Source organism: Silurus meridionalis, chromosome 24 (assembly GCF_014805685.1).
Source record: "Silurus meridionalis isolate SWU-2019-XX chromosome 24, ASM1480568v1, whole genome shotgun sequence".
Classification (NCBI taxonomy): Eukaryota; Metazoa; Chordata; class Actinopteri; order Siluriformes; family Siluridae; genus Silurus; species Silurus meridionalis.
In genome coordinates this window covers 20,913,492-20,923,491 of record NC_060907.1, presented here as the reverse complement: position 1 = coordinate 20,923,491, position 10,000 = coordinate 20,913,492, and the positions used below count along the sequence as shown (strand labels likewise).

General features: G+C 44.9%; 3 protein-coding genes across 7 annotated transcripts in view; 2 read left to right on the top strand and 1 right to left on the bottom strand.

Moving 5' to 3' along the window:
* The window catches only part of ints15 (integrator complex subunit 15), a 9,570-nt gene extending 8,487 nt beyond the window's left edge, over positions 1–1,083 (top strand). Inside the window, exons 6-8 of the mRNA XM_046837109.1 lie at positions 1–131; positions 218–257; positions 347–1,083. The exon at positions 1–131 is cut by the window's left edge and continues 71 nt beyond it. Of these exons, the coding sequence (XP_046693065.1) occupies positions 1–131; positions 218–257; positions 347–596 (421 nt within the window). The 3' untranslated portion in view covers positions 597–1,083. The remainder of the gene's footprint in view (positions 132–217; positions 258–346) is intronic.
* Positions 1,084–1,502: 419 nt separating this feature from the next.
* Positions 1,503–4,612, bottom strand: pmm2 (phosphomannomutase 2). The gene is made up of 8 exons (XM_046837111.1): positions 4,405–4,612; positions 3,748–3,859; positions 3,520–3,596; positions 3,326–3,417; positions 2,604–2,703; positions 2,366–2,441; positions 2,145–2,260; positions 1,503–1,967 (listed from the first exon to the last, which is right to left on the bottom strand). The coding sequence occupies exons 1-8, from the start codon at positions 4,477–4,479 to the stop codon at positions 1,863–1,865; spliced, it is 753 nt and encodes a 250-aa protein (XP_046693067.1). The 5' UTR covers positions 4,480–4,612; the 3' UTR covers positions 1,503–1,862.
* Positions 4,613–5,510: 898 nt separating this feature from the next.
* The window catches only part of mad1l1 (mitotic arrest deficient 1 like 1), a 42,741-nt gene continuing 38,251 nt past the window's right edge, over positions 5,511–10,000 (top strand). For 2 of the 5 annotated variants that reach the window (XM_046837104.1, XM_046837103.1), the window contains exons 1-8: positions 5,512–5,671; positions 8,399–8,576; positions 8,726–8,866; positions 9,032–9,211; positions 9,294–9,418; positions 9,500–9,581; positions 9,715–9,845; positions 9,929–10,000. The exon at positions 9,929–10,000 is cut by the window's right edge and continues 43 nt beyond it. In XM_046837104.1, the coding sequence (XP_046693060.1) occupies positions 8,430–8,576; positions 8,726–8,866; positions 9,032–9,211; positions 9,294–9,418; positions 9,500–9,581; positions 9,715–9,845; positions 9,929–10,000 (878 nt within the window). In that variant the 5' untranslated portion in view covers positions 5,512–5,671; positions 8,399–8,429. Of the gene's footprint in view, positions 5,672–6,503; positions 6,604–6,936; positions 6,969–8,398; positions 8,577–8,725; positions 8,867–9,031; positions 9,212–9,293; positions 9,419–9,499; positions 9,582–9,714; positions 9,846–9,928 lie in introns of those variants that run through there. The other 3 variants (XM_046837105.1, XM_046837106.1, XM_046837107.1) reach the window with 3 other exon arrangements.

Here is a 10,000-nt window from a genome sequence, read left to right as displayed (position 1 = left end):
GGAGGAAGTGAGCGCTCTGGTGGAGGAGCTGAACCCTCTCCATGCCGCCAATCAAATCCAGCTGGCTCTGGATAGGCTGGCCCAGGCCCTGCAGGTTGCCATGGCGACAGGAGCGCTGTTGTGTTCCCGAGGTGAGTGGGAGGAGCATGTGTTTGCAGTTGTTTTGTACAGTAAAATCGAGACGTTTTTGACGTGTTCACGTTGTTGTTTTCTCCAGAGGATCTCAGAACTCTGTGCTCCAGACTTCCTCATAACAAGTGAGTCCTCACAAAACACACGTCCTCAAAACGCCTCATCCACTGGGGTGCGTAATAAACACGTGTTTTTTCCCCCTTTACCCCCTCAGTATGTTACAGCTGGTCATGTCCGGCCCGGTGGTTCCTCACGGCGCTCCGTTCCAGCCCAGCGTTTACCCCTACATCCACCCCGCTCGCCCACCCCTCTCTCCTCACCCGCCTCTCTCCTCACCCAGCCCTCTCCTCACCCTGCCCTCTCCCTCACCCGCCCTCGCCACGCACCACCCACTCACGCCACACTCGCCCCTCCCTCCTCCTCACGCCTTCCACCCCGCCTTCCAGTACCGCCCCATCCGCTAACCTGCCCCTCCCCCACTATCCCTCCCCCACCTGCTGGAGATCAGATCAGATGTTTTTTACTTCACACACGTTCCTGAAGATGAACAGAATTTCTTTTACTGAAACTCTTCATACATGTAAATTTGTTCTCCATGTGAATGTTTCCTCTTAAGAATCATGTTTCCTTCATGTGTGTGTATCAGATCCAGAGCTGTGAAAGATCTCACTATGAGTTTAGTATCAGAATTAGATTTCAGAACCACACATTATAATTTAGTTTCATTCTGTTTACTCAAAATCCATCATGGTCTCTGACGCTGTGTGTGTGTGTGTGTGTGTGTGTGTGTGTGTTACAGTAGGAGATTGTAGACTCATCATAGAGAACAGAAACAAACAGGAAGTGAACTAAAGCAGAATCTAATCAGCTGCAGATTAAACAATAATAATCACAAAAAACATGAATTTAATCATCATTTATTCATTTATAATAAAAATAATCACACGTACAGTAACGACTCTGTTCATTCACACACACACACACACTCATTCACACACACACACTTCTGTCCATATAATGTGATTTATTCTGATTGTATTTAATTTATACATTTATTGCTGTAATTTTCTTATTTTTCTAATATTACGTGTGTGTGAGAGAAAAAAATCACAATCAGCTCCTTTTCACAAATCTGAACAATCTGATGCACAATAATCACAATGAGGAGGAGCAGCATGAAGATGGTGAGGATGTTGAGTGAGGAAGATGGCAGTGAGGAAGATAGTGGTGAGGAGGAGGATGATGAAGATGGTGAGGATGATAAAAAGGAGGATGATGGTGAGGAGGAGGATGATGAGAAGGAGGATGATGGTGAGGAGGAAGATGATGGTGAGGAGGAGGATGATGGTGAGGAGGAGGATGTTGAGAAGGAGAATGATGGTGAGGAGGAGGAAGATGATGGTGAGGAGGAGGAAGATGATGGTGAGGAGGAGGAGACTCAGAATCAGATAATGATGATGTGGGTTGTTCAGTAACAGACAGGAATTTCTGAATTCCACATTAAACAGTAGTTGAAGACCTCACCTCCTGATGTGTGTGTGTGTGTGTGTGTGTGAGATATAAAGGCCTGGAGCAGAGAGCTGAGAGTTGAACATGATTAAAGATGAATATGAGGGGAAACACCAGCACCACAGAGTCTCTACATTTCCAGTAAAGAGACACACAGTCACAGAGCTTTAGTGCAGGTCCTTCATACTGCAGGAGAACCTGGGGAGGAACCCGGTGAGGATTCAGCTGAAGAAGAGCTCCTCACAAATCCTCTGCGTGTCCTCAGGGGACGTGACCTCATGGCCGATGGTTCGGGGGTCCGTGTAGATCTCATAATCATTTCCTCCCTGATACACACACACACAACTTATTCATTCCAACACCTTACTGCACACACACATTTTATCAGGCTGGAACATCTCCCCCTGGGCGTTTTTCACTCTGTGTGTGTGTGTGTGTGTGTGTGTGTGTGTGTGTGTGTGTGTGTGTGTGTGTGTGTGTGTGTGTGTGCTTGCCAGACTCACCGGTTTGGTTTTATCTCCAAAGAAATGGATCGTCTTGTACCCATCCTTCTCCACGATACCCAAACAGTAACGTTTATCCCAACCTTCAGGAAACACATCGAAGCTGATCTGTCCTCCTGTAACACACACACACACACACACACAATCAATCCAGACGTGAGGATTTCATTATTGATTTATTGAGCAACACCAGTTTAGTGAAGTACAGATGAAGATCTCACCGATGGAGAAAGCCAGTCCTCTCCCCTTGAACTGTTCTTTCAGCACTGCCACGAATTTCTCTCGGATCTTCTCTTTCTGCAGGAGAAAGATTTCAGGAGAACCGGATCAGATTCATCTCCACACACTGAGACCTACACACTTGATGCAGAACATGTCAGGAACGTGCACGTGATTATCACTTATACACATATGTATGTGTGAGGTGTGAGCACGCTGCAGGTGAAGGTCGGTGGTCACCTTGTCCAGCTCATAGAATTCCAGTCGCTCCTGCTGGCTGCAGCTCCGACCCACAGGAGAGACGTTCAGCATCCCGTTACGGAACTCGATGAAGGTTCCTCTGGGAAAATTTAGAACATGTCACTGCCTCCCTCACACTACTGAGTTGTGTAGTGTAGAGTTGTGTAGAGTTGTGTAGTGTAGAGTTGTGTAGTGTAGAGTTGTGAAGAGTTGTGTAGAGTTGTGTAATGGAGAGTTGTGTAGAGTTGTGTTGTGTAGAGTTGTGTAGTGTAGAGTTGTGTAGTTGTGTAGTGTAGAATTGTGTAGAGTTGCGTAGAGTTGCGTAGAGTTGTGTAGTGTAGAGTTGTGTAGTGTAGAGTTGTGTAGTGTAGAGTTGCGTAGTGTAGAGTTGTGAAGAGTTGTGTAATGGAGGTTGTGTAGAGTTGCGTAGTGTAGAGTTGTGTGGTTGTGTAATGGAGAGTTGTGTAGAGTTGCGTGAGTGTAGAGTTGTGAAGAGTTGTGTAGTTGTGTAGTGTAGAGTTGTGTAGAGTTGCGTGGTGTAGAGTTGTGAAGAGTTGTGTAGTTGTGTAATGGAGAGTTGTGTAGTGTAGAGTTGTGTAGAGTTGCGTAGTGTAGAGTTGTGAAGAGTTGTGTAGTTGTGTAATGGAGAGTTGTGTAGAGTTGTGTAGTGTAGAGTTGTGTAGAGTTGCGTAGTGTAGAGTTGCGTAGTGAAGCTCTCTCACCTTTTCTTGGGCAGTTTGATCTTGGCCATATAATCCAAACAGAAGTTGATGAAATCCTGTAAAACCTCCTCACCGAGATACGCCTGGATACTCTAATCACACACACACACACACACACACACACACACACACACACCACGTTACATCTACAACACAGGCCGTGGGTGTGTGTGTGTGTGTGTGTGTATATATACCTGTACAGAATGAAGCTCCCCATATCTGTAGGCCACCAAACCGTTCTCAGCGAAAACATAATCCACTCGTTTAATTACTACACACACACACACACACACACACACACACACACACACACGTGATCAAGGTGTTTATGGTCACGTGGGAATAACGTCTTATTAATACTATTTAAGGAATAAATGAATATTAATAAAGGAATAAGTAGAGGGTCAGGATGAAGATCTCACCATCGTCTCCCAACTGCTCCTTAATCTTATTCAGATCTGAACCTCCAACCACTCCGACCCGAACCTTCTGTCCCAGCTTCCTCACGAACTCCTGCATGTGTGGAGTGGCTCTCTGACACACACACACACACACACACTCTATAAGATCACTAGAGACACACGCGCGCGCACTGTTGGGGGGGGCGGGGCTTAGATCACATGACCTAACCCCAGCGTGAACTAAAGTGAACACAGTGGTGTGTGTGTGTGTGTGTGTGTGTGTGTGTGTCAGGGTGCGTTCACTATCACTACAGTTACAGCTGTGTTCATCAGGATCAATACACTAAACAATAATCTGATCATCATAATGTATGAACGCCACAGTCAGAAACACTTAGTGATGGGAGTGTGTGTGTGTGTGTGTGTGTGTGTGTGTGTGTGTGTGTGTGTGTGTGTGAACGCATCCCGGGGTACATGTCATTCATTCAGTGTAATAAGTGCACTATAGAACAGAGCGGAATCTCTCACAGTACATTAATAACCTGCACCAGGTGAGGAGTAACAGTTCACACACACACACACACACTTTATTACCTTTAATATAATAAATGGAGTTAATGTATCTCGCGCTCGTGCTGCGGTTAGCCTGGTGGCTAACGCTGTTAAACATACACTGACCTGTCGAGCTCCTGTTAAAGTTCCGTCCACATCAAACAGACAGAGTGTCTCCGTGTCCACTCCTGAGGACGACATGTCCCTTTACACCTCCTGTAAACTGGATCAGAACTTATTATAGTTATAAATCCGAGCCGGATCCGGGACAGGAGGAAGTGAGGAAGGAACCGACACGTCCACTGTAACTCACCGCGAGTGAGCGAGTCCTGAATCAGCAGCTGCTCCCTACACTACTGCACTACATAGTGCACTTCCGCTACGTCACCTAGTGCACTACGTTTTAAACAGGGATTGGTTTAGGACACAGCCTAGAACCCGGAAGCTGCCGTGCAGAGTTTATGTCCAGGATGTAATGGGTTTCATGCTCATTTATTCATGTTTTCATGTCAAACCTCCACATTTCTACATAAATATTAGATTATATATGTTTTATTTATATTTAATGATTAACCTATAAACCTGAAATGTGTTTAATTGATTTAGTCACACTTTGTTATAAATGGAGATTTCAGTAATTATAAAAGAAAGAAATGATAGATATCATCAAATAATCATCAAAAAACAAACACGTGTGAAGAATAAACCATAATAACGTGATGTGCTGTTCTAGCACAACACCCATTCCACACACGTCTACTGCCCCAGGGGTTATTATTCTGACACTCCCAGGGCTTTTCTTTCTCTTACACTTCTTATATAGTCTGTCAGCCCCCAGACCAGACTGTCTGTCTGGAGATCTGTGAGACTGGAGACTCGTTCCACATGTTACTACACCACACTGAGTTATCAGTTATTAAACACTGCTCAGAGATCAGAGTGAAAGTCAAGAATGTGTTAAAGTAAGTGTAATGGAAAAAGAAAGAAATAATGGTGAATGATTATGTGGATAACTGTAGAGATATAAAGGTTTTGTTTTTAAAGATAAAAAAGAGATACTACATTATATTAATATATAATTGTATATTTGAGACTAATCCTGATTTTTCTGTGTTTATAAACAGGATGTTTTGATTTTATAATTGAGGTTAAAGTGATGTCCAGTGTGTGAGTTGAGGAACCTGCGGTTGTAATTGTGTGGGGTTTCCGCTAGGGGGCGGAAGTGACGCAGTGCTGTGGTGTCTCCGCAGCAGTAGAAGAAGCAGCAGGCTGTAAACGGAGGGAGATTGAGCAGAGAAACTCAGACCAGAGGAGCTTCAGGTTTCTGGTGTTTTATAAAGAACTGACAGTGAATCCACGCTTCAGTCTTCATCTGTCCTGCAGGCTGTCAGAGGTGAGTGAAGACCCCGGTGTGGTCTGGGTGGAGTTTATACACCTCCATCTCTCTAACACCATGTTCCTCTACTGACTCTTACACGAGCTCGAGTTTTCTACAGGAACCGCTTACAGTCACTGCAGAAGCTTTTAGAGAAAGTTTACTGATGTGTTTTCTATGAAGAGTTTTTCTTCAGAGTCGCTCCAGTACATCTGCTCCATGAGCAGAGCTGTGTACACATTAGGGATGCAACAATACAGTCAGCCCACGGTTCAATACATACCTCGGTTTTCGGTTCGGTTCGGTTCGGTTCGGTTCGGTTCTGATGGCTTAACACAAAGTGTTTTTTTGTTATTCTATGCTTAGGCAATAGGAACAGTAAGAGTTTAAGAAGAAACAAATAATAATGATTTATTGCAATACTCCTTTATTTGACTGAAAAGCAAAGAAAAGTCCACTGGTTCCGAGTGTTTTGTTTAATATAAAGATTTTGTGTTTAAAATTAACACTGATATCTCACAGCTGCTGGTGGCTCATGTTCAACCTGGGGAAATAAACATACATGTGAAGTTAGTAAACATAAATTTACCATTTCAAATAAACAAACTTGTAGTTCAGTGAACATAAATAAAGCATCTTAATGACCCCTAACAGTTCTCCACTACAGTATCCTTCATCCAGAAAAGGGTACTTTCACTCAGGTCAGATATCTATTCCTGTATTTTGAGGTTCTTCTGTAAAAAGATAAGCCTGTGAACATTCTCTGCAGCACGGCGAGAGCGGGTTACACTTACAACGTCCAACAGAGGTTCCTGGGACACAGAGGTGGTGTTGTGCAGCTTTTGCTACATGGGGAACCTGCATTGATTTGTTTTCCACCATATGAATGGATCAGCGTCCACGTGAATAGTGTCTGCTAACCTGTATGTGGAGACTTCATGAAGATTAGGGTCAGTGTACCTCTTTGCCAGGTCATTTCTAATGGCTGCTTTGGCTTCTTTGACTGTTGCAGTGGCCTGGTCTCCTGGTGATATGGATTTGAGAATCATCTCTTTCAGAGGAAGGATCATTGATATGGGGGTTGTTTCACTGCTCATCAGGGTTGTCGCTGTTTTCAGTGGTGTGAGGACCTGAATCAGTTCTTCTGCCAGTTTCTGTTCACTGTCATTCAACATGGTTATGTTCTTGTCAGACAGCTTCAGATCTTTGTCCAGTAAGGCAGAATAGATGGTGGGCTGCTGTTCTGTGTATCTTTCCAACATGTCATGTACTGTATTCCACAGAGTTGTGACATCATGGATTAACTTGTGTCTGGGTAAGTTTAACATCTCCTGCTTCACAGTCAAAACATGGTGGGCTTTGGTGCTTTTGTGAAAAACTATTTTTCTAACCCCTCCCCAGGAGGAGGGACGATGTGTTGATCGACACTGCTTTCTTATCTGTGGCCCAGCCCATCAGCTTCATTAACTACATTCTCTATATTCACCGTGTTATCTGTGGTGACTGGGAGTAAACTCAACTTCCATGTATTCTTCTGCCACATGAGCGCTTGTGTGACTCATACAGGGGACGGGTCCAACCATCTGAGGTCAGAGCAAGGCTCTGTGCTTCAGCCAATTCCTACACAATACTGTTGCATGTCTCTTCACAGAGGTGGGGAATGATCTCAGCGCTGAAAAAAGTGCGAGACGGTGGTCTGTAACAAGGATCGAGTGTTTTTACAAGATAACAAAAGCCCACATCTCCAATCACCGAAAACGGCTGCAAATCTCTGGCAGTGACCACGCCCACTGAATGAACCCCCCCACTGAATGACCACGCCCACTGAATGACCACCCCACTGAATGAACCCCCACTGAATGAACCCCCACTGAATGACCATGCCCACGGAATGACCACCCCACTGAATGACCACCCCACTGAATGACCACCCCACTGAATGACCACGCCCACTGAATGACCACCCCACTGAATGACCACGCCCACTGAATGAACCCCCACTGAATGAACCCCCACGGAATGACCACGCCCACGGAATGACCACGCCCCCTGAATGAACACCCCCCCTGAATGACCACGCCCACTGAATGACCACGCCCACTGAATGACCACGCCCACTGAATGAACACCCCCACTGCTGGTGTTATTTTCATGTGTCTCTCGGAACCAGTTGTGTATGTATGCTGGAAGGATTCAGCGAGGGACTGATGTTTTTTGGAGGACTTTATTACCTGCTCTGCTTTCCTCCTTCAGACATTGATATTGCTGGGTGATGTGCCGCAGATGTGCACTCATATTGGAAGTGTTTCCGTGTGAGTAGGCGTCACGTGTAAAACAATGCTTACAGACAGTCATTTTTTTGTTTACAGTTTTTTCTTCCTCGGCATTATACTCAACAGCAAAACCGAAACGTCTCCACACCACAGATTTAAAAGACGCCGGCGCCTCCTCGTACTGTAGCCTCGCTTCACCACCGCTCGCCATGTTAAAGTGTGGAATGATGGTTCAGCGCCCCCTACCTTTAGAGCATAGTGATTGAACATTTACTCGCGGGGACGAGTTTCCTCATCTCAGCTCGTAGACTTACAGGCACACAAACAGTCAATTCAGAGAGAAATAAAAAGCACATCAATTATTTAAACGTAAAACCGAAAAAAAAAACCGCAATTCACAAGCGCGTATTGAACCGCTTGTGAGCTTCATTCTCACCCAGATTTCTGTTTCCTGCATGATGTTTCTCTGCAGTCATATCTGAGCTCTGAAGCTTGTGTTCACAATGAGTGACATGGAGGACGACACCATCATCTTCTCCACTCTGAAATCCTTTAAGAGTTTGATCTCTCGCCCTGAGAGTTCCCTGCTGGAGCCCGAGCCCTCTTACGGCAGAAGCGACCTTCAGAAGCTCTACACTCAGAGAGTGGAGGTCCGTCTTTTTCCTCTCGTATACAGAGTTAACATTCTGTCCTGATCTTCATCATGGACACTGACATCACCTCCTGATCTTTGATGATTTATCAGTGTAATGTGTGCGTGTGTGTGTGTGTGTGTGTGTGTGTGTGTGTGTGTGTGTAGATGGAGGAAGCAGCTGAACGGATCCACTCGAAGACCAGTCTGCTGCAGCTCACTCAGGAGAAACAGCAGATGGAGCTGAGCCACAAACGAGCCCGTATCGAGCTGGAGAAGGAGGCTCATAACAGCTCCAGGGATTTACAGGTCAGCGCCACACATTCTTCTCACATCAGTGATCTCTCTCTGAATGATGGAGCTGAGAAACCATACCGTGATAGATGTTCAGTTATCTTATTATGGTTCATGTTTGTGAGATGCACCCATTCTGTGAAGCAGAAGCTCTTAAATCAATCCTGGTTTGGATTACAGAGACAAGTGGACCTGAACCAGGACATGCTGATGAAGATCAGACGTCTGGAGGAGAAAGACGAGAAAACTCTCCAATCTATGAATGAACACTTGGAGAACAACAAATTCCTGAAGAGGAATGTCGAGGAACTCCAGAAACAAGTTCAGGAGAAGGACATCAAGCTGTCAGAAGCCAGTCAGGTAGAGGAACTCTGATGCTCCACCAGATTCAAATTAAGTTTTTGTATTTTCATGGTTTTTAAAGTTTTTATTGTTCTTTTAGATGATGAGTGAGCTCAAGGACGAGATCCGGACCCTCAACCAGAAGCTACAGATCCAGGAGTCAAAGTTCTCCACCCAGAATTTGGAGAAGCAGGCTTTAGAGGAGCAGCTGGAAATGCAGCAGAAGTAATGATCTTAGTGATGAGATCTGGGTGTGGATCTTCAGGGGGTTTATTATTGAATGGAATGTATCTGTTTTTTTTATAGGAAGTACCAGGAGGTGAACCAGAAGTACCAGAACCTGCAGATGTCTCAGATCTCCAACACTGAGAGTGAAATCAAGATGAAGGTACTATAGTATGAGAAACATCTTCATTAGTAAATTTCTGATTGGGATGAAGAAAGTACGTGTGGAGCTTCAGTAGATCAGATCAGATCAGATGTCCTTATGGAGTTCTTCATCCCTCTTTGACTCTCTGTAGGAACTGAAGAGGCGTTTGGAGCTCCAGGAGCAGGACTCCATCATCATTAAGAACATGAAGAGTGAGGTGACCAAGCTTCCTGAACTGAAGAGAGAAATTAAACATCTGCAGGAGGAAAATGCCTACCTCAGGTTTGTGTTTGTAAACATCTGGAAATGAACGTGTTTATGTAGGGCTCAGGATGCAGTAGAAACATCTCATCCTTCTCCTTCAGAGAAATGCAGGAGAACAGCAGCCTACTGAAGGAGGAAACCGAGGGGTTAAGGAGGAAGCTGGAGAGGATGGA